Source organism: Muntiacus reevesi, chromosome 10, assembly GCF_963930625.1.
Source record: "Muntiacus reevesi chromosome 10, mMunRee1.1, whole genome shotgun sequence".
NCBI classification, from domain to species: domain Eukaryota; kingdom Metazoa; phylum Chordata; class Mammalia; order Artiodactyla; family Cervidae; genus Muntiacus; species Muntiacus reevesi.
In genome coordinates, this window is record NC_089258.1 from 84,627,556 (window position 1) to 84,652,384 (window position 24,829).

General features: G+C 43.5%; 1 protein-coding gene across 3 annotated transcripts in view; it reads left to right on the plus strand.

Annotated features, from left to right (window-relative positions):
* ZNF385D (zinc finger protein 385D) overlaps nt 1–24,829 on the plus strand; it is a 940,966-nt gene that overhangs the window by 909,293 nt on the left and 6,844 nt on the right. For all 3 annotated transcript variants that reach the window (XM_065947373.1, XM_065947375.1, XM_065947374.1), the window contains 3 exons: nt 7,499–7,732; nt 23,243–23,421; nt 24,389–24,490. In XM_065947373.1, the coding sequence (XP_065803445.1) occupies nt 7,499–7,732; nt 23,243–23,421; nt 24,389–24,490 (515 nt within the window). The remainder of the gene's footprint in view (nt 1–7,498; nt 7,733–23,242; nt 23,422–24,388; nt 24,491–24,829) is intronic.

A 24,829-nucleotide genomic window follows, 5' to 3' on the forward strand; every position in this document is an offset into this window, starting at 1 on the left:
GTGGTAAAGAGTCTGCTTGCCAACACGGGACATACGCCTTTGATCCCTGGGTTGAGAATTTTCCCTGGAGGAGGAAATGGTAACCCACTCCAGTCTTCCTGCCTGGAGAGTCCCATGGATGGAGGAACCTGGCGGGCTACAGTCCATGGGGTCGCAAAGAGTCAGACATGACTGAGCAACTGAGCATGCATTCATTTCTGTTACCTGGAAGGAATTTCCATAACTTGCCTCTGGTTCTCTCAGTTGGATCATGAGATCTGTAACTAGGCAGATACTTTTCATACCCAGACCATGTAAGTTGGCCACTCTATTTAATTATCTAGAATTCAATTTATTATTTTCTGGAATCTTTTCTTATGCTTTATGAAATATTTTAAAAGGTATTTCCAGGGTTTTTATACAAGAATGAGGGCCAAAATGGGCCACTCTGAATACTAACACCTTTCCTTTCATCCTCCACTAGAGCACCGTTCCACAAAGTACTAGCAATGTGTTTTGGGGCCAAAGCCAAACAGTGACAGTTACAATAATGAATATTTGCTTCAGGGCGCTGGCAGAGAAACAGCACAGAAATGCAAACCCGTTCCATCTCAAAGCTTGCCTTCCCACCAAAACACACCCATTACTTTTGACTCCCTGTCACATATAACATTCCTAGAGGATCATTGGTACAACAGTGGAAAGAAATCTGAATCAGCCCCTGGGAAACATTAAGAAAAGTGAATCATTATTCTATTTTCACATCTTTTGGGGAAAAAGAAGAAAAGGAAAAATTTGCAATAAGGAAGGCCTGTGGGTTACTCTTATCACTTTGCAGAAGAGATTGTTTGAAAACTGTAGGTTTTTCTTCTCTCCCCTCCTCCTAAATGGACTCTAAAAACTTAATATGTTAGCCTGAACAGAGGATTGGACATAAATGATTGACTCTAGCTCAGGCCATGTTTTGTTTCTTTTGAAGTCAAATTTTTAAGATGCTATCTTCCAACAATCCTAATAAATCATGACCAATTGGAATAAACTGAAGGGATGTGATCCATTCTTTTATGAAAAAAATTCAAAATTTTATCAAAAAAGCACATGTGCTTCTGAGCCAGGCTGAGTTCAAATCATTGCCATAGAGCTGGCAGCTTTGGCATTGGGCAAGTTCCCAAAACTCTCCATACCCCAGTTTCTTCTCTAAGGCGGGGAGAAAGAAGGTATGCCTATGTTTTTTTTTTTTTAATTGAAATATAGTTGATTTATAGTGGTGTTTTAGTTTCAGGTGTACATCAAAGTGATTCATGTGTGTGTGTATCATTTTTCAGATTCTTTTCTCATAAGGTTATTAGAAAATATTGAGTATAATTCCCTGTGTTACACAGTAGGTCCTTGTTGGTTGCTTATTTTATACATAGCAATGTGTAAAGGTTAATCCCAAACTCCTAATTTACCCTCTTAGTTTTTATGATGATTGAGTGTTAGTATTTGTAAATGCTTTATCTTTAGCTCTAATTGTCTCTTGTTCATTCATTTGTTCATTTATTCATTCATTGTTTTCTTTGGATAAATATTTATTGAATGCATTTTTACGTCATGTATAAATGCAAGGATGTATGAACGGACAAAATGGATGGAAGAAGGGCTGGTGTGTTTATCACTGTTATTTCAGATCATCATGGGATGTCTTATGAGCCATGTAATGAACATCTGTTATCCTTCCCATCTCCAGTGGCTTAGGCAGAGCCTAGTGCACAACAAGTGAACTCACCCAGTCGTGTCCGACTCTTTGCGACCCCATGGCCTGTAGCCTACCAGGATCCTCAGTCCATGGGACTTTCCAGGCAAGAATACTGGAGTGGGTTTCCATTTTCTTCTCCAGGGGATCTTCCCGACCCAGGGATCGAACCCGGGTCTCCCGCATTGTAGGCAGACACTTAACCGTCTGAGCTATAGGAGCTCAATAAATGTTGATGGAGTGAAGTTCAAATACATGAATCACTACAACATAGAATAACAATTTGGACCTGAAATAAGGATTTGGAAGTGGGAGATGAAACGTCAAGTCCCAGTTTTATGGAAATTTCCTCATCTAAAAACCAAGAAAGCTGTAGCATATAACCACCAAGATCACTTCTGTGATTCTGCAAAGCAACTGAATGATGCACTGTGTGGTGACTGGTTCTAGCTCTTTTTTATCAATAAACTTTCAATTTTAGACTAGCTTTAAATCTACAAAAGAGGTACAAGAATACTACAGAGGGCTCCAGTATATGCTCTTAAGTTTTCCTTGTTATTAGCATCCCACATTATTGTGGTGCATTTGTCAAAGCTAGAGAACCAGAACTGATACACTGTTTATACAAGATTCCATACTTCCTCTGAATTTCCTAAATTTTTACCTAATGTTCCTTTTTTCTTTTTGCCCCAGATTCCAATCAGAACACCAGATTATATTTAGACATCCTGAGTTCTTAGACTTGTCTGGACTATGACAGTTTGTCAGACTTTTCTTGTTTTGGTGACCTAGACATTTTTGAGGACCCTTGATTAAGGATTGTGTAGAATGTCATTGAATTTAGGTTTGTTTATGCTTTTATCATGGTTAGACAAGGGTTATGAGTTTTGGGAAGAAGATCACAGGGGTATGTCTCATCACATCCTAGCAAGAGTGTATGTTATTAACATGATCAATGATATAAAATTTTATTTTAATGAGTGGATAGGTATCATGCATAATTGGTAATTTAATGTTCCATAGTAAAGAAAATAGCTTTGTTATATGTCATTTTCTATGCAATGTACAGTCATCCATTGATATCCATGGGGAACTGGTTCCAAAACTCCTGTAGATACCAAAATCTATGGATGCTCAAGTGCTTATATAAAATGATGTAGCATTTAACCTATACACATCCTCCCATTTACTTTAAATCATCTCCGATTACTTCTAATACCTAAAACTATGAAACATTATGTAAATAGTTGCAAATACAATGTAAATGGTATGTAAATAATTGCCTTCCCACAGCAAAATTTTGTTTTCTGGAAGTTTCTGGAATTTTTTAAAAAAATATTTTAAAATGGATGCAGAAACCAAGGGCCATCTAAATAAAATAGTTGATTCCTCTATGGCTTAATCTTAAAATATATTTACCTTACTTGTTTAAAAAAAAAGTCCTCTTTACTACTGGTAAATTAAAAGTAACTGAAAAATTCATATCTCGTTATATGTTAATAATACTCTTACCTCTGTGGACTCAAGATCTATATATTAAATTTACAGTGAAAAACATAACTGTATTTCTCTCAAACTAACCTTAATCTTGAGAAAATAATAATATTAATAACAGATCTTTGTCCAGCTATGTGGCCTAAAAAATGTAACAAGGTGGAGTGAAAGTGTTAGTCATTTAGTTGAGTCCGACACTTTGCGACCCAGTGGACTGCATGGCTCCACCGTCCATGGAATTCTCCTGGCAAAGATACTGGAGTAGTTGCCATTTCCTTCCCCAGGGGCTCTTCACAACCCAGGCATCACACTCGGGTCTCTTGCGTTGTAGGCATATCTTTACCGTGAGCCACCAGTGAATCAGTACCAGAAATTCAGTGTTTTGATCCTGATTTCCCTGAGCCTGTCTCATGCAAGGGACTTCCCTTAGGAAACATCAATACTGTACTAAGCCTGAGCCACAGACAGTCAGGAGTCTCTAACCTTTGACATTCTTGGTATAAATGTACTTTATCCTCTGGGGATAATGCTGTGCCGTGTAGGGCCGCCCGACAGGCGTGTCACGGTAGAGAGTTCTGACAGAACGTGGTCCACCAGAGAAGGGAACGGCAAAGCATCCAGCGTTTCTGCCTTGAGAACCCCGTGAACGGTTGTTCAGTCGCTCAGCCGTGTCCGACTCTTTGTGACCTCGTGGACTGCAGCACGCCAGGCTTCCCTGTCCTTCACCATCTCCCAAAGTTTGCTCAAACTCATGTGCATTGAGTCGGTGATGCCATCCAACCATTTCATCCTCTGTTGTCCCCTTCTCCTCCCGCCTTCAATCTTTCCCAGCATCAGGGTCTTTTCTAATGAGTCAGCTCTTTGCATCAGGTGGCCAAAGTACTGGAGCTTGAGCTTCAGCATCGGTCCTTCCAATTAATATTCAGGACTGATTTCCTTTAGGATTCACTGGTTTGAGCTCCTTGCAGTCCAAGGGACTCTCAAGAGTCTTCTCCAACACCACAGTTCAAAAGCATCAATTCTTCAGTGCTCAGCTTTCTTTATAGTCCAACTCTCACATCCATAATGACCACTGGGAAAAACCCAGTAGTTTTGACTAGACAGACCTTTGACTAGACGGACCTTTGTTGACAAAGAAATGTCTCTGCTTTTTAATATGCTGTCTAGGTTGGTCATAGCTTTTCCTCCAAGGAGCAAGCGTCTTTAAATTTCATGGCTGCAGTCACCATCTGAGGTGATTTGGGGGCCCAAGAAAATGAAGTCTGTCACTGTTTCCATTGTTTCCCCATCTATTTGCCACAAAGTGATGGGACTGGATGCCATGATCTTCATTTTTTGAATGTTGAGCTTTAAGCCAACTTTTTCACTCTCTTTCACTTTCATCAAGAGGCACTTTAGTTCTTTGCTTTCTGCCATAAGGGTGGTGTCATCTGCATATCTGAAGTTATTGATATTTCTTCTGGTAATCTTGATTCCAGCTTGTGCTTCATCCAGCCTGGCATTTCTCATTATGTACCCTTCATATAAGTTAAATAAGCAGGGTGACAAGATACTACCTTGACGTACTCCTTTCCTGATTTGGAACCAGTCTGTTGTTCCATGTCCAGTTCTAACTGTTGCTTCTTGACCTGCATACACGTTTCTCAGGAGGCAGGTAAGGTGGTCTGGTATTCCCATCTCTTTAAGAATTTTCCACAATTTGTGATCCACACAGTAAAAAGCTTTAGCATAGTCAATGAAGCAAAAGTAGATTTTTTATGGAATTCTCTTTTTCTATGATATAACGGATGTTGGCAATTTGATTTCTGGATCCTCTGCCTTTTCTAAATCCAGCTTGAACATCTGGAAGATCTCGGTTCATGTACTGTTGAAGCCTAGCTTGGAGAATTTTTAGCATTACTTTGCTAGTTTGTGAGATGAGTGCAATTGTGTGGTAGTTTGAATTTTCTTTGGTATTGCCTTTCTTTGTGATTGGAATGAAAACTGACCTTTTCCAGTCCTGTGGCCACTGCTGAATTTTCTAAATTTGCTGGCCTATTGAGTGCAGCACTTTAACAGTGTCATCTTATAGGATTTGAAATTTTCTGGTATTACCTGATATTTTAATTTTGGTACCTTAGAAAATGAGTAAAAGCTAGTCAGGAAGTGGACCTTTCATTGTTCAAGGTAATGCGTTCTTGTGGCAAAAATTGGTGATAGTTAATTTTATTTATTTTTCTCTTGCCATGAGAAAAACTGGTGATGACACTATGACTATTTTTTCTAACATAGTTATAAGATGTTCTCCATGATACTGCAGGGGACCTTAGTGGTCTTATGGCTGAATAAGTGGTAAAAAATATATGAAGGGTCAAGCAAAGTGAAGCTCCAGATAAACTGCTCTATCCAATATCCTTCAGCATCCTTTATAATGGGAAAGAATCCAGAAAAGAATATATTCACATAGACATATATATAGTATATATATAAATACACACACATATGTAGATATATAATAGCTAAATGTATATTGCAGAATCACTTTGTGTACACCTGAAACTTTGTAAATCAACTATAGTTCAAAAATTTTAGTAAAAATTAATTAATTAAAAACAAACAGCAAGGATCCCTCTCTCTTCTGACTGACTAGTGTTTCTGGCCATATTTGGGAAAGAAGTCATAACCACCCTTACCCATATTCCCACCTCTCTCTCCAGATGAAAGTGAAAATCCAAGTTCAAAGGCTTGTTGGTAACAGACATTAACAAGAACTACATTTTTATGAGGACAGCCCCTCACTGCAAGTAGACCGCCGTCCTTTATGGCCACTGCCCACCCCATTTACCATGGACTCATTGGATAGTGAGCGCGGCAGCCTGTGGGAGGAGAAACAATTCCAAGCGCAGCTGTGGCTGGAACGGCTGCCTGGGAATATTTTGAGCAGGAGGTTAAGAGCTAGCCAGCCGGGAGGCAGTGAAAAGGGATATAAAAATAGAAAGCAGAGGGCATGGAGCTCATCTGCAATTCATGCTGGACTTGGCAGACGCTGCTAACACCATGTTAACTAGCCTATTTGGGTTGGGAGCTGTGTCTATCCAAGTGAAGCTAAGACAAGGTGGGCTCACTTTGGAGGTTGACCTCTCCAGATTTAGAATCAGGGTTCAGAGCCAGAGGGTGTAGGGTTACAGTGCATCAACACCTTCCTGGTCATCACACTCTTGAAAGCTGTGACATTAGCATGGTGCGACCAGCCCGTGAATTCCGTATGAAGAGGAGTCACTGGTGTTTGAGCACTTTTGAGTCACACGCCCCCTGAACTCGTCCCGGTGCAGGTCATATGCTTAATAAACATGCCAGATTAGAATTAGTCTTATTTGTATATGGATGATTTTTTGTATTTGTTGAACATACAGCTGTTTGTAAGTAAGGTAAGGATTTTATAAACCTTTGATCTTGACAAAGCAGTGTGACATCAGGGTCCTTTACTTACCATATATTTTGCACAAGCACGCACAGGATCACAACCAACTTTTCTAAAGGGTCTTGACCATGATTTTATCTCATTTTATTTGTTTTTGACTGCTCTGGGGCTTTGTCGCTGCACACGGGCTTTCTCCAGTTACGGGGAGCGGGGCATCTCTCTAGCTGCAGTCTGTATTCTTCTCATTGCGGTGGCGGCTCCTGTTCCGGAGCACGGCCTTAGGGTGTACAGACGGCTCAGTCGTTGCAGGAGGTGGGCTCAGCAGGCTCGGGTGCCCCACGCATGTGGGATCTCCCCAGACCAGGGATCGCACCAGCGTCCCCTGCGTTGCAAGGTGGTTCTTAACCACAGGACTACCCGGGAAGCCCTATTTTACCTACTTTGTTTTAAATTACAGACAGAGATGTAGAGGAAAACAGAAAGACAAGCAGTAAAGAGGAGTGAAAGCACCTTAGAGGCATTTACTCTCCATTGTATTTTTTAAAGCCATCCTAGCAGACATATACAAAGCACAGTGCACTATAAAGAATATTTTAGTAAGGCCACATGTCAACAGGAGAAATTTGAGCATGTTTATTTACCTCAAGGAAGCACGTTAAAGCCTATTTGTATGTATTTTCAAGAATTGTCCAAATGTGTTCTATCAATAGACACAACTGTAAGTGTGCATCTGTGTCATTTCCTCAGGAGATGACTGCCACGTGGTTGACAGGGGGTCAGGGCTAGTTGCTCTTCTCATTATTACCGGAATGCAGTATCAGGGATGCATTTTCAAATAGGGAAAGATAATGCCACTGTCTCTGCCTTTCTCCTGTGCATTCTGACTGCAGAGAGTACCACAGGGACGCCAGCAATATCAACGACGACGACTGTGGAGATTCGCAAGAGCAGTGTTATGACAGCTGAGATCACCTCTAAAGTGGAGAAGAGCCCCACCCCGGCCAGCGGCAACAGCTCCTGTCCCTCCGCGGAGACCGAGGAGGAAAAGGCCAAGAGGCTGCTCTACTGCTCCCTCTGCAAGGTTGCTGTCAACTCCGCCTCCCAGCTGGAGGCCCACAACAGTGGTGAGATGCAGCCGTTCCTTCTCTGTCTCAGCAGCTCTGCAATTATGCTCCTCTGAATAGATGAGATCTTTTGCAGCAGGGGACAGAGGGGTGGCAGAAAACGGGCAATTATTACATGGAACTCATTAACCGTTAAAAAGTAAAAGTGACAAGCAAAGTGTCACTGGCATGAAGGCAGCGAAGGGTTTCCAGGGCTCACACACCGTGCTCTGTGTGTGTGTGTGTGGATGTGCGTGTGTGTTTTATAAACACGAGGAGAGACAGTAAAATGTAATTCTAAAGCATCAGCTTTGTGTTTATATGATTCCTAGATTGCTGTGTTATTTCCATGCATTTGCTTCTAAATGAAATTTTCTAAAGTTGCACCAATAATAGAGTTGCAAAATTGGGTTGCATAACTCCATGTGATTTTGGTTCAAACCTCCTTATTACGGTTTTTATGGTAAATAATGTTGTTTGGGCTAAATTTATTTGAACTGGACGATTAAACTTAAGAAAATGCTTCCTATAGACAGAAGCAAGATAAGACATCTTACCTTATCTTGAGGTAAGATATCTACGTGAAAGATTTTACTTATTTTTTCTGACAACCTAAAGATACTATTCCCCTGCTTTGATTGAGGTTCAGAGAAGACGACACATGATTGGTTAGGTGACAAGCCATTATTCAAACCCAGGTCTCTCTATCTTAAACAGTAAACTTTAATATAGCAGAACTGAAAATACTGATAAGCCAGTATGGAATGTTCTCTGGATATATTTTGATTCCATCTACTTGCTCTTTTTTTGACTCCATCTACTTGCTTTCTCTATATCTATCTATCTATATGTTTAAAGATGTTATATATCTATATATAAGCCTATCTAACTAGATATCTATCTATCTAACATATATGGAGAGAGAGAATATATTTATTTTGACTTATATAAAGATTTTATTTATTTTTTGTTTATTTATTTATTTATGTCCTGCCTGAGATTTTAGCCAGCCCTTTGGCCAGATCAGCTTTTCTCTGAAAGACTGGGTTCATTGCCAGGTCTCTGTCAGCCGATACGACAGGAAAAGGATCATTTGTGAATCATACCCTGAGTTAATAGTGCAGCTGTGCAGAGATGGAGGCATCGGCCAATCACTGCTGCCCAAGCGACATTCCAGTATTGACTTCACGCCTCTAAGGGTGTAATTGCAGGCGGGGGACAGTTCCTCCCGCACACACGCCCCCCCTGCAGGCAACACGAGTGGTAGTCAGGGAGAGTTCAGGAGCGCAGGGCCTGGGACACAGAGAAGAGCATCGGCCCCAAGTCGGAATCCAGACCTTCAGATTCCCCCCTTCCTCCTGCAAAGACATGCTTCCTGGGTGCATGGTCATGGGAGAGAGTGGACATCATTGGATGTCCATTCAGTGCTCAAGCATTCTTGGTCATTCCCCATCATGACAGAGAAACATTCATTTTGAGGGGAGGCTCATTTTGACAGATAAACCATACCCTTGGAGTCTGCAGTTAATTTATTAAGAATTTGGATGTCCTTCCGGAATTCTGATCAGAGCTATCTGATTAAGAGCAAAGAAGGAATGACTTATTTCTTTTTATCACATCAGGTCAACATTTTCCATATTCCAGTTCTATGGTCATCTATGGTTTGTGTGTCAGAATTGCGTTTGGAGCCTTAAATATGTATATATTTTATATGTATAAATATATATTCATATATTTTATATTGATATAAAAGTACATCCATATGTTTATATATAAATAAATTTATATTCATTTAAGTATATGTAAATATATATGCATTTATGCTTATTTAAATATATTTCCATATGTATTAATATATATACATCCAGGGATTCTGATTTATTATATACCTGCTGCTGCTGCTCTTTAGTCAGCCAGTCATGTCTTGACTCTCTGCAACCCTGAGGACTGGAGCTCGCCAGGCTCCTCTGTCCATGCAGGTCTCTAGGCAAGAACACTGAGGGGGTTGCCATGCCCTCCTCCAGGGGATCTTCCTGATTCAGGGACTGGACATGTGATTCTTTTCCACTTAACCACTTGGAAGGTCCATATATCCTGCATATATATCCTATTATATATCCTAAATATATTTCCTACATCCAGGGGTTTTGATTTATTATATAGCCAGCGCCTGGGAAGCTACAGTGTTTGGGAAAAGGAAAAAGAAAGGAAGCAAAAACGTTGCGCAGTGTTTCGCAGGCGGAGCTGAGAAGCAGCCTAAGCCGCCTCACCGGAGGCTTAGGGGGCGATGGGCCGTCACCCTGACCGAGCCCCTTTCTGGGCACGTCTGCCCCGAGGTTTCAGCCCGGGGCGGGGGTACACCGCCCTCACCCTCCTCTTCCCTCTGGGGTGTTTTTCTCTCCGCATCAGACACCTCCCGTGGGTTACGCCGAGCGGAAACCCGCGGGGGCTGCAGAGGGCGAGGCCGGACATTCGCCCCTGTCCTGCCCGGGGTGGGAGCGGCCCTCGGCGGACTCACCGTGAGGTCGCTGAGCTGGGTTCCCGTTCGGGGACCTTCGGCAGCGGGTGTGGAGGCAGGGGTCTGAGGGCCCGTGGGCTCTAGGGGCTGATCGGGGTGGGAGAAGGAGACGGGGCCGCGAAGGCCCCCGCGACAGGCCGCTGACGCGGCCCAGCGGAGCTCACCTGCTCCGAGACCGCCCGGCCCGTCCCTCACCGCCCGGCCCCTGGATAGCGGAGCCGAGCTTCCCCAGGCCGGGGCACAGCGGCTTCGCCGCGCCGGGTCCCTTTCTGCGGCCGGCGGGGCGCAGCAGCCGCCTGCACCCACGGGTCCCCGCTCTGGCGCCTGCCGCACGCCCGCCGGGCGCCGCCGCTGCGGGGCCTCGCGGAGCTCTGAGCTGGCTCCCCTGCGGTGCCACGGCCGCCCACGGGCTGCGGGACACGCTGGTGTGCGAGTGAGCCCGGTCCCCGTTCACCCGTCCGCCCGCCTCCCGCGCGCACGGCCGCTCTCCTCTGCATCTCTACTCCTTCCCTGCAGACTGGCTCGTCACCATCGCCTTTCCAGACGCCACATACATGCATCAATATACTGTTTGCTTTTTCCTCTTTCTGACTTCACTCTGTGACAGATTCTCGGTCCGTCCATCTTTACGATCGCATTGCTCTCCTTGTCCATTTACGAGCTGTTGTTTACATTAAAAAAAGGTCATTCTCCAGGCGCGTGAATTGCAGCCTTTGTGAGCTCAGAGGATTTTGAACTACTCTGAAATGACTAGTGAAACTTAAAGCTTGTAGTAGCATTTCTGTGTTTCTGGGGATGGCTACATAATAGTGAGTTTGACAGATGGAGCAGACGGTTTGCTTATTTAATAAATACTAGATCTCATCAGTAACTACACCCATTATTTAGAATATACACCAATAAAATAGTTTTCAGAGAGGAGTCCTCACACTGACAGCATTTAGAGTTGTCAGTCCATGATGCTACTGGAAAGCAGGACCCCTTTGGATAGCAGTCCACCCAACCCCTGGTTTCTAGTTCTCTTTAAGGACCACCTTGCAAGCTGCACTCAGAGCAGACTACAATCATACCCACCACTGCTTCCTCCACTCACCTCTACCCCATCAATAGATCTTTAAAAGACCTCCAGTTTCTTCTTAGATCCAGATTTTATTAACAGGAAAACACTGAAAAAGACTTGGCTGTGTTTTTCAGGGAACCAGGTTTGAATATCAGTTGTCATGAGAAGCAACCCAGCTGCAGAATGGGGAGATGTGTCTTTTGCATTTACATTGTAATTCTAAGTGTTTTCTTTTTTATTCCTTTGGAAATACGTCATAGATATGAGCCAGAGAAGGCAATGGCACCCACTCCAGTACTCTTGCCTGGAAAATCCCATGGATGGAGGAGCCTGGTAGGCTGCAGTCCATGGGGTCGCTAAGAGTCAGACATGACTGAGTGACTTCACTTTCACTTTTCACTCTCATGCTTTGGAGAAGGAAATGGCAACCCACTCCAGTGTTCTTGCCTGGAGAATCCCAGCAACAGGGGAGCCTGGTGGGCTGCCGTCTATGGGGTCGCACAGAGTCGGACACGACTGAAGTGACTTAGCAGCAGCAGCACCATAGACATGAGCTAAGGCCTGTGACACTGAGTGGAGAGTTATATACTTATGGGTGGTTCACGGGAAGTCAACTACCTTCAAGACACATTTTAGTCTTAATCTTGGAAAACACATTCTTCTTTTTAAAATTTTATTGGAGAAGGTGATTTTTCAATGTTGTGTTAGTTTCATATGTATGACAAAGTGATTCAGTTATACATATATTCATTCTTCTTCAGATTCTTTTCCCATATAGGTTATTATACAATATTGAGTGGGCTTCCTTGGTGGCTAAGACAAAGAATTTACCTGCAATGCAGGACACCTGGGTTCTCTCCCTGGGTTGGGAAGGTCCCCTGGAGAAGGAAATAGCTACCCACTCCAGTATTCTGGCCTGGAGAATTCCATAGACAGAGCAGGCTGGCAAACTACAGTCCATGGGGTCACAAAGAGTCAGACACGACTGAGTAACTAACACACACAGAGAATATTCAGTAGAGTTCCTTGTGCTATAAAGTAGGTCTCTGTTGTTTATCTGCTTTAATCACAACCTCCTAATTTGTCCCTCCCCACTCCTTGTTTCCCCTTTGGTAATTGTGAATTTCTTTTTGAAGTCTGTGAATCTGTTTGTTTTGTAAATAAGTTCATCTGTGTTATTTTTTAAGATTCCAGGCATAAGTGATATCATATATTTCTTTATCTGTCTGACTTACATCACTTAGTATTATAATTAATTTCTAGGGCTATCTATGTTGCTGCAAATGGTATTATTCCATTCTCTTTTATGGCTGAGTAGTACTCCATTATATACATGTACCACATCACCTTTATCCACTCATGTGTTGATGGACATTTAGGCTGTTTCCACATTTTGACTTGAAAATGCATTCTTAATCATAAATATTGGGAAAACAATTTTCATCAAACACTGCCTTTGTTACAGCTTAATGGAATAGACTAGGGTGAACTAGAAGAGATCAGATTTAATTTTTACCTCAAATCTGCAGAGAACTTTTCTGTGTGAACCTGGGCAAGGCACTTGTCTTTGGGCCCCTTTCTCTCTTCTTCTCTCTCTGTTCATCGTCTCTCTCTCTCTCTCTCTCATGGAGTTAAGAGGCCATATGCACCTTGTGAGGATGAAATGTTATGGTATGATTATTAGCAGAATCACAGCAGCTGCTGTCTGCTCAGTCGCTCAGTCGTGTCTGACTCTTTGTGGCCCCATGGACTGTAGCCCTCCAGGCGCCTCTTTCCATGGAAGTTTCCAGGCAAGAAAAGGGGGTGGGATGTCACTTCCTATTCCAGGAGATGTGCCCGTCCCAGGGATGGAAGCTGCGTCTCTTGTGTCTTAGGCATGGCAGGCGGTTCTTTACAACTGAGTCGCCTGGGAGCCCCAGCTGGGTCACTGTGTTATTTCACGTGCTTGCTCTTTTTATTTTTCATTACAATATAACCATTCAAAGTTAGTTAATTTTTTGGAATAGCCCTGGAATATAGGATTTCTGTTGTTGTTTTTTTTTTTTTTAATTTGGGAGGAAAAGCCATTCTCCTGAACTTGCTAGCATGATTCACAAAACTTTCTAAGAATGCTTGCAACACCTTAAGAGGACATACTCTTTCTAAGAGACCTTGAAGTCTCCTTTTATTTTTATGTTATGGACACAGATACTATCGAAAGATATGTTTTGTCTCTTTCTTTACAGAAATTCCCCCCAAACATCCTGCTAAGTTAATGCTTTGCTTAGCCAATTTTAATGAGTTTCTGTATGTAATTGGAAAAACAAATCCTTTGAAATTTTATAAGCAGCCTCATTACTAATTTGGCAGATTTTTCTGGTGATAACTTAAAATGGTTATTGATCATTTTCACTAAGCATGTTCCAGCTTTTCTGTACCTACACAGAGCTTATTCTCCTTCACTAAGTTTTAATATAGAAAAAAGCAACATTATTGAAAGATGGACTTGGCTGGCTTTTAAAATGCTTAGAGATTTCTAAATTTTTGCTTAAACATGAAAACAATGTTAAGAAGGAGAAAGAGAAGATTGACTAAAATTTCTTGAGCTTGTGGGCATGCCAAAATAATACCTTAAGATTAAAAAATGTACCTCCTGCAACAGTTCAGTAAATTGAAACCTCCTAATGGAGACAAACTGTGGCTTATACCATCTGAGAACCTGAGCTCATAACTCTCTTTATGAATTTGTGTTTGTTGATCTTTATTAATATCCAATTCTTTGCTAATCTTCACTGATTGACTACCATGCATTGGGCCCTGAGAATGAAAATTTGAACAAAACCCAGGAGTTGCCTTCAAGAAGCCCAGGTCCAGTGCGTGCCTCTGTTCAGGAAGGGACTGTGTAAAGATTCGTTTCCTCTAGAGATTTGTCATTTCATGTTTCAAGTGAAAAACTCATTTAAGCCGGTCAGCGGTAGTCCAAGTCCACGGCCCTGTTATTATTAAGGCCCAGAGATATCTATCACTTCTCTTCAACATCTTCTGGGATGACGATAAGACTTCAGTTGGATGGAAAAAACATAGACTCTTCCATCACAAGTCTGCTGTCCTGCCTTCTTTAAACTTTCTTTCAAATGATTAAAACAAGACAGCTCAGCCACACTGCCTCTGCGTGACACATGTTCACGCAGGACATGCTTGAGTACAAGAGCTGCACTATCTAATGAGGTGAACACTAGCCGCAGGTGGTGATTTAAATGGAAATCAATGGCCAACTCAGTTGCAGTAGCCTCATATCAAGCGCTGAAGAGTGTCTCTGACTAAAGGCCACCACATTGGTGGGTACAGACCAAGACCATTTCCATCACCCCAGAAGTTTCTATCAGAGAGTGGAATTTTTTTTTTAATATTTTTTTGACCTATAGTTGGTTTACAATGCTGTGTCTGTTTCCAGTGTCCAGCAAAGTGAATCCATTACACGTGGACACACGCCTGCTCTTTTGTTGTTGTTGTTCGGTCACCTCGTTGTGTCCAGCTCTCTGCAACCCCATGGACTGCAGCACGCCAGGCCTCCCTGTCCCTCACCATCTCCCGGAGTTTGCCCAAGTTCATGTTCATTGCGTCGGTGATGCTGTTCAGCCATCTCATCCTCTGATACCCTCTTCTCCTTCTGCCCTCAGTCTTTTCCAGCATTGGGAACTTTTCCAATGAGTCGTCTGTTTGCATCAGATGACCAAAATACTGGAGCTTCAGCTTCAGCATCAGTCCTTCCAGTGAATATTCAGCGTTGATCTCCCTTAAGATTAACTGACTTGATCTCCTTGCAGTTCAAGAGACTCTCAGGAGTCTTCTCCAGCACCACAGTTCAAAGGCATCAGTTCTTTGGCACTCTGCCTTCTTTACAGTCCAGCTCTCACAACCGCATGTGACCACTGGGAAGACCGCAGCCTTGACTATGTGGACCTTTGTCGGTAGAATAATGTCTGCTTTTCAACACACTGTCTAGGTTTGTCGTAGCTTTCCTGCTAAGAAGCAATCATCTTCTGATCCCATGGCTGCCGTTACCGTCTGCAGTGATTCTGAGCCCAAGGAGAGGAGCTCTGTCACCACTTCCACCTCTACCCCTTCAATTTGCCATGAAGTGATGGGGCCGATGCCGTGATCTTAGATTTTTCATTTATTCTTAAGCCAGCTCTTTCACTCTCCTCCTTCACCCTCATCAAGAGGCTCTTGAGTTCCTCTTCATTTTCTGTCATTAGAGTAGTATCATCCACATATCTCAGGTTGTCCATGTTTGTCCTGTCTATCTTGATTCCGGCTTGTCACTCATCCAGCCAGGCATTTCTCACGATGTGCTCAGCGTATAGATTAAACAGACAGGGTGGCAGCAGACAGCCCTGCCATACTCCTTTCTCAATTTTGAACCAATCAGTTATTCCATACAGGGTTCTAACTGTTGCTTCTTGACCCAAATACAGGCTTCTCAGGAGACAGGTAAGATGGTCTGGTATTCCCATTTCTCTAAAAGCTTTCCACAGTTTGTCATGATCCACACAGTCAAAGGCTTTAGCATAATCAATGAAAGAGAGATACATGTTTTTCTGAAGTCCTGTTGCTTTTTCTATTACCCAGCAGATGTTGACAATTTGATCTCTGGTTCCTCATCCTTTTCTAAATCTAGCTTGGATGTCTGGAAGTTCTTGGTTTGCATAATGCTGAAGTGTAGCATGCAAGATTATAAGTATGACCTTCCTAGCATGGGAGATGAGTGCAGTTGTCTGATGCTTAGCACATTCTTTAGTACCACGCTTCTTGGGAATTGGGATAAGGATTGACCTTTTCCAGTCCTGTGGCCGCTGCTGGGTCTTCCACATTTGCTGACATAATGAATGCAAAATCTTGATGGCATCATCCTTTAGGGATATGAATAGTTCTGCTGGAATTTTTTAGATTCTTATAATTCTTAAATAATGTACTTTGGAAATTGAAATATGGGTGATTTGGAATATATTATGTAACCAAAGAATTTTATGTAGCTGTCACCATTCAGAGTTTAGTTATTTCAGGTTTAGTGACTTCTCATGGATGAACAACTAGAATGAGTGATTTCAGAGTTATGTCAAGATGCATTTTCTTATCATGTACTTTTATGCACCATTTCTTTTAAGAGTGGTTTCATGCTCAAGACAAACAGAATGTTCAGTTCAGTTCAGTCACTCAGTTGTGTCAGACTCTTTGCGACCCCATGGACTGCAGCATGCCAGGCTTTCCTGTCCATCACCAGCTCCCGGAGCTTATTCAAACTCATGTGCATCGAGTCAGTGATTCCATCCAACCATCTCATCTTCTGTCATTCCCTTCTCTTCCCAGCATCAAGGTCTTTTCTAATGAGTTGGCTCTTCACATTGGATGGGCAAAGTATTGGAGTGTCAGCTTCAGCATCAGTACTTCCAACTAGCCATTTAGAGGAATAAAAACAGAGAGAGAACATGGAGGTTTTTGGTGCCAATTACATAGGAGGCAGGGATCAAGACCATCCCCAAGAAAAAGAAATGCAAAAAGGCAAAATGGCTGTCTGAAGAGGCCTTACAAATAGCTGAGAAGAGAAGTGAAAAGCAAAAGAGAAAAGGAAAGATATACCCATTTGAACGCAGAGTTCCAAAGAATAGCAAGGAGACATAAGAAAACCTTCCTCAGTGATCAATGCAAAGAAACAGAGGAAAACAATAGAATGAGAAAGACAAGAGATCTCTTCAAGATAATTATACCAAGGGAATATTTCATGCAAAGATGGGCTTAATAAAGAACAGAAATGGTATGGACCTACAGAAGCAGAAGATATTAAGAAGGTGGCAAGAATACACAGAAGAACTGTACAAAAAAGATCTTCATGACCCAGATAATCATGATGGTGTGATCACTCTACTAGAGCCAGACATCCTGGAATGGAAGTCGAGTGGGCCTTAGGAAGCATCACTACTAACAAAACTAGAGGAGGTGAAGGAATTCCAGTTGAGCTATTTCAAATCCTAAAAGATGATGCTGTGAAAGTGCTGCGCTCAATATACCAGCAAATATGGAAACCTCAGCAGTGGCCACAGGAGTGGAAAAGGTCAGTTTTCATTCTAATCCCAAAGAAAGGCAATGCCAAAGAATGCTCAAACTACCACACAATTGCACTCATCTTACACGCTAGTAAAGTAATGCTAAAAATTCTGCAAGCCAGGCTTCAGCAATATGTGAACTATGAAATTCCAGATGTTCAAGCTGGATTTAGAAAAGGCAGAGGAACCAGAGATCAAATTGCCAACGTCTACTGGATCATCAGAAAAGCAAGAGAGTTCCAGAAAAACATCTATTTCTACTTTATTGACTATGCCAAGGCCTTTGACTATGTGGATCAGAATAAACTGTGGAAAATTCTGAAAGAGATGGGAATACCAGACCACCCGACCTGCCTCTTGAGAAACCTATATGCAAGTTAGGAAGCAACAGTTAGAACTGGATATGGAACAACAGACTGGTTCCAAATAGGAAAAGGAGTATGTCAAGGCTGTATACTGTCACCCTGCTTATTTAATTTATATGCAGAGTACATCATGAGAAACGCTGGGATGGATGAAGCACAAGCTGGAATCAAGATTGCCGGGAGAAATATCAATAACCTCAGATATGCAGATGACACCACCCACTTCAGAAAGTGAAGAACTAAAGAGCCTCTTGATGAAAGTGAAAGAAAAGAGTGAAAACGTTGGCTTAAAGCTCAACATTCAGAAAACTAAAATCATGGCATCTGGTCCCATCACTTGATGGCAAATAGATGGGGAAACAGTGGCTGACTTTAACAGGTCAAAGCTATGGTTTTTCCAGGATTCATGTATGGTTGTGAGAGTTGGGCTATAAGGAAAACTGAGTGCCGAAGAATTGATGCTTTTGAAGTGTGGTGTTGGAGAAGACTCTTGAGAGTCCCTTGGACTGCAAGGAGATCCAACCAGTCCATCCTAAAGGAGATCAGTCCTGAATATTCATTGGAGGGACTGATGCTGAAGCTGAAACTCCATTACTTTGGTCACCTGATGCAAAGAGCTGATTCTTTGGAAAAGACCCTGATGCTCGGAAAGATTGAGGGCAGGAGGAGAAGGGGGTGACAGAGGATGAGATGGTTGGATGGCATCACTAACTCAATGGACATGAGTTTGGGTAAACTCCAGGAGTTGGTGATGGATAGGGAGGCCTGGAGTGCTGCAGTCCATGGGGTCACAAAGAGTCGGACATGACTGAGTGATTGAACTGAACTGAATGCCACTCCTTGGAGAAATTATATATATATATTTCCATTTTAAAGAAGTTTCCCCAGTTTCCCTGATGACCTAATGGATGATTGATTTGATTTAATTTTAGACAGCTATTTGCTAGTCTTCTTGCTCACCTCCCTTTTCTTTACACCAGTACATAACTTAAGTGCCATCTAGGGGCTTCCCTGGTGGTCCAGTGATTAAGAATCTGCCTTCCAATGCACGGGACATGGGTTCAATCCCTGGTCCATGAAATAAGATCCCACATGCTGAGGCGCAATGAGGCCCACGCTTCACAACTCCCGGCCTGTGCTCGAGAGCCTGGACCCCTGGTAAGAGAGGCCACCACGACGAGGAGCCTGCGGACCACGTGACTAGAGAGTGGCCCCCAGTCGCTGCAACTAGAGAAAACCCCACGAACAGCAACTAAGACCCAGACCAGCCATAAATGAACACATGAAATCCAAATAAAGAAAGAGCCATCCAAAAAGTGGAATCTGTAAAGATGATGGGGGATTAAAGGGAAAGCTAGCCTCCATTCACTCAACACCACGTATTACTTTGATTTTTGCAGATAAAATACCTTGATCCAAGGCAATCAAAAGCAAACCAGTAAAAAACAAACAAACAAAATTAGTATTTCTAGGAGCATTGTGACTTGCTTGATCTAAACTCTGGTTGGAGATGGTTTTGCATTGCAGCAAACATGGAAGTTTTAAATGAAGGTCATTGTCAGCGCCAGCCTTTTAGAAGTGGTGGGAAGGAAACAGCCCACTCAAATTACAGAAGCAGCTTTGCGAGACCCTGCTGTGCAGTCTCAAGGAAAGATACCAGCCTGGCGAGATATTTACACATGGATGAAACCAGAGGTGACCAAACCAGCCAGCACAAAACCACTGTCTTTCATGTAGCACCCTGGTTCCGGATCCTCTGCTGAGCAGAAAGGCGTCTTATAGGGGAAGAGTGAGAAGGGGGATCTGAAAGACTCATATTAAAATCCGAGTTTAGAAAAAAGACAGCATTAACAACATAGAAAAGTTAAAGGTGGTGTGAGAGATCCCTGTGGAACTGGAATTCAGCTAGCTCAGACATCCTTAGTGGATTTCTAGCTAAATCCCCATAGTTCTAGGAACTTAGTTAGAAATCCACCTTCTACCTGTCAGTAACTTCAAGTAGTGTTTGCTTTGTGAACCAGGCAAGTAACTTTACCTTTCTTAGTCCCAGTTTATCTCTCAAACGGGCATAATATTATCACCGATCACATAGTGCAGCTAGGAGCAGGTAGGTAATTTAGCACAATAGGTACAATGCTGAAAAAATAAAATAAGCACAAATCCTCCCAATAATCACTGTTTTTAGATTATCCATGCACATTTGAGTTCTCAAAAAGGTAAATGCTTGAGAATTAAGAGTACGTGTTTTCTTAATTGTAGCTGTACTTGGAGCAAATATAGCTACCCTGACAGGCTACTGAAGCTTTCAGCTCTTTTGAAACTAATAGCAGTTTAATTATGACTGACAATCTGCTACTAGCGCAGGAGGTTGCACTGTACAAAAGTTCCACTGTGTTTGATGATGAATGGTAACCCCAGAGTCAAAGCTATTAGCTGGAGTTTTTTGCCCAATCTTGGCATGATTTTAAACATGTGTTTGGGGTGTGTGTGTGTGTGTGTGTGTGTGTGTGCATGCTTGCATCTGGGCAAGGCATGCATGAGTAGATATACTTAATTTCCTATCTTTAGTAGCTTCTGGGAAGGGACTACACTGAAATAGCAATGCTCATGATGCAGGGATTTTTCTGAGAGGTTGGTATTTCTCCAGTGTTCACATAGCTTCTGTTCACATCTCTTCTTCTGGGGTCAGACATAGGTGAGTCTGAAGATATTAAGGAGAACATGTTGTTTTCTGAATCTTTACCTACTGTTGCTAAGATTTTTACCTACCGTTGCTCAGCCCCTACCATTGGGGCCAAATCTTGATTTCCTTCTCCTCTTCCTAATTCAACTGACACTCAATCTTGAGTAAGACTACCCAAGCCAGACTTTCTTATCATCCTCCCAAGCAAGATAAAGTATTTCTATCTTCACACAGGTAGAAACAGCTTTTTGATTCATTTTGGTTGCAACTATCAAACACCAGCTCAAACCACAGGCGGTATTAACCACAGTGAGTTGAGGGGCCTTCAGGAAAGCCAGGATGAGGATTGTTTCAGTATTTACTGATTTGGCTGCGCCGGGTCTTGGTTGCAGCACAGGGTCCTCACTGCATCATGAGGGGCCTTTCACTGTGGCCGCGGACTCTCCGGTTGTGGCATGCAGGCCTAGTTGCTCTGTGCAGTTCCCCAACCGGGATCAAACCCCCATCCCCTGCATTGGAAGGTGGATTCTTAATCATTAGACCACCAGATGCTTTTGAACTGTGGTGTTGGAGAAGACTCTTGAGAATCCCTTGGACTGCAAGGAGATCCAACCAGTCCATCCTAAAGGACATCAGTACTGGGTGTTCATTGGAAGGACTCATGCTGAAGCTGAAACTCCAATACTTTGGCCACCTGATGTGAAGAACTAACTAATTGGAAAAGACTCCGATGCTGGGACAGATTGAAGGCGGGAGGAGAAGGGGATGACAGAGGATGAGATGGTTGGATGGCGTCACCAACTTGATGGACATGTGTTTGAGCAAGCTCCAGCAGTTGGTGACAGACAGGGAGGCCTGTTGTGCTGCAGTCCATGGGGTTGCAAAGAGTCGGACACGACTGAGCGACTGAACTGAACTGAACTGAACCAGGGAAGTGCCTAGGATGAGAATTCTCTCCTGCTCTCTGCTGCTTAGACATTCCTAAGCCACATGGGCCCTGGGAATGCTTCATCAGTTTGACTGAATAAGCTGCAAGGGAAAAAAAATTTTTTTTTTATAAAATAATCTGTTTGGATAGAGAATATTGGATAATCATCTGCTCACATAGTGACATAAAAGCTTCTGATCTGTATAAGGATCACATACATGAAAGCTTGGCAGAATGATGCATGCGTGTGTGTGCATATATAGACATGTTCATTCATTCATTATGTGTGTATATATGTATGCATTGCTCCCCAGAACATTGCTTGCCTTACTCTCATTTATGGCATCTTCTTACAAAGTAGGAAGCATTGGGTCATTAGATCACAGGGTTGGGGTGAGAACGAACCCAGGACAGCCTCACCACCCCCACCGCCACGGACAGGTGCCCTGGCTCCATATTTCAGCTGTTCCAGTTTTTTCCCAAGACGTTGACTCTTTTCTCTTTCTTTAATATGTTGATATATGAATATCTTCATTGCTGTGCCTAAGCATAGAGATTCAAAGTGAGGGATCTAAGTTGTAAAAATATGCATTTTAAAATATTGGACTCAGTAAAGTTATCATTTTGCAAGAGAGAAACATGGATAAACCTGTTCCATATATTCATTGCCTCTTATCGAAGACATTGGTGACTGGCTCCAAGCTGGAAAGCCCTCGACATCTTTCTTTACTGATGTTGAATGGTTCTGAGACGCTGGTTCAAGAACAAGAAGCTAAGAGTCTCTTTTTTTCCCCCTATGCTTCCTGAATTGATAAGTGAAAGTGAAAGTCGCTCAGTTGTGTCCGACTCTTGGCAACCCCATGGACTATATAGTCTGGAATTCTCCAGGTTAGAACACTGGAGGGGGTAGCCTTTCTCTTCTCCAGGGGATCTTCCCAACCCAGGGATCAAACCCATCTTATAAACACAATTAAGATGATAAAACCTCTAAAACAGAATTAAAAAAAAAACAAAAAACAGAATGGCAGGAAGAATATAAATGATTACACAAGCAAATTTCAGAGCAAAAACACACGGCTAAACAAGAAAAGTAAAGAATATTTATCACTCCAAGAAGGAAATTGGGAAGAAAAATTTTGAGTGAACACTGCCATGCTGAATTTTAGTGTTAAAAAAAAAAATGTTGACCAGTAGAGTAACGTTAGTTATGTGGGATGGGCAAAGGCGTGGCTGGTATCATAAAAAGAAGCATTTCTCAGAGTGCACCCACCTAGCCAGTGAATCCCCCTTTTATAGTCGTTTTTATTTTTTTTTAAACATTTGAAATTAAATAGCCAATCAATGTGAACTTTGCTATTCTCACAGGACCTTTTTTCCCCAGTCATTAAGATCTCTATACTGTTACCTTCCTGCTTTGAGTCTAAACCGCACAGCCAGGAAAGTGTGTTTGTATTCTGTTCAGAAAGTGGGTATTGTATTAGTGCCTCTTCTGTAAACACACCCTATTTAGGCTGATTGCATTTGGTACAGCTCACCTCCAACTTTCTCTGTAGCAACTAAATCACCCTTCCTCATCAGATATCATTCATGTCCTACCAGCATCAAGAGGAAGCGAAGTCGCGCCCATTTAAGGTCGTCTCAGGGCTTCGGGTTTACTGCTGCAGCTGGCGCTTGTCTGCTACAGGGCACGTGGGGCCATGCGTGGTCAGTCACGTTACACGTGGCGCTCACAGCGCATGTTTGCAGTGTTCTGTCATGAGCGTGCCCGAGGCAGAATCCCCGGGAGCAGTGCTCGCAGACTCAGCATCGCATCACGCGGTGTTGCTGCATCGGGTCTTGGAGGCGATTACTAGAAGACTTCTCTTTTTTCTTTCTTTTTTCACATTTCTGGCAGGTACGAAGCACAAAACTATGCTAGAAGCTCGGAACGGAAGCGGGACGATCAAAGCCTTCCCTAGGGTGGGTGTGAAAGGCAAGGGCCCGGTTAACAGGGGAAACACAGGCCTGCAGAACAAGACGTTTCACTGTGAAATCTGCGATGTGCACGTCAACTCGGAGACACAGCTCAAACAGGTAGGCGGAACCCACTCCGGACGTGGGGCCGGGCGGGGTCCCCGGGGCCGCGCGCCTGCCCTGCCCCCTCCCACCCCTCCATCCACTCGGCTTCTGATTCAGCCCCTTTACCTGTGCGTGGGTCAGCTGCTTAAAGGAACGCTGAAATGCAACGGCTTCTAACATCCTTCCAAGCTTGTCGGAAGTGAGTGAGTCCGTGCGGGTCTTACGGATGAAGCGTGGGAGCCAGGGGGCTACAGCAGCTCTCTGTACCAGGGCCCCCACTCGAAAGGGTTGCTTCTCCTTAAGGGTCGGAGTGCGGCTTCCATGTTTCCCGGTTTAGACGTGCACTTGCTGCCGCTAATTCTGCCCTGTGCTCTTCCCTCGCGGGGCCGCCCTACTGCCTGGTCTGCTCCGCGGTTCTGAATCCTGCGGCCGCCTGCTAACGGGACGAGTCACTTTTACTCTAACAACCTTCCAGAGGGATCGGGTCTCCCGGGCTCCCTGAAGTCCCAGCCCTCATACACTATTGTGTTTTATATGCACACACACCTTCTTGCACTGATTTTTATGCACCCTCGTTATTTATCTTTAGAATTTAAGGGGTTGACATTTGGCTGTACAGATGTGAGTGTAAATATTAGCATGGAAATAAATCCGTGCCTGCCTGGCCACCTTGGTTTATTTGCACATAAAATTCCTTCAGACATTTCTTTCCTTTGTAAATGTCCGTAAACTGAGATCTGTGCTCTGATAAGGAGAGAAGCTGGGAAAAAGAAGAGCCTGCTATGTGTTAAAAATAGACTAAAATGGCAGCATAAAACTCTCTCTCCCTGAGGCATCCACAGCCAAGGACAAAAGGGCATGCTCTTTTATTTCTGTCTTTCTGCAACTTGCATGAGGCAATGAACACCCTCCCCAGGTTAAAGCGTGTCTGGGGGCGCGGAGGACGGTCTCTAACGCTGTCCCTTCTCGTTGCCTTCGACAGCACATTAGCAGCAGAAGGCACAAAGACCGAGCGGCCGGGAAGCCCCCGAAGCCCAAGTACAGTCCTTACAACAAGCTGCAGAAGGCCGCGCGGCCGCTGGGGGTGAGTGTCGCCGCGCTTCCGGGTGGAGTGGGGCCTGTCTCGGAGGACTTCATTTGTCAGTTACTGCGGGAGATAAAGGGCAGCCCGCTCCAGTGTTCTTGCCTGGAGAGTCCCATGGACAGAGGAGCCTGGATGCTGCAGCCCATGGGGTCGCAAAGAGTCGGACACGACTGAGCGACTGACACTAAGGGAGATACACGGAAGAGGCCCAAGTAAAGACGGTTGATTTGGAGTCCAGCCCCTGTGCCGCCAGCAGAATCACTGGTTCCCTGAGTTGGGTGGGCTCCTGTCGCGTTAGCTGAGGTCAGGCGTGTGTTCAGTTGGGCTCAGGTTTATAGA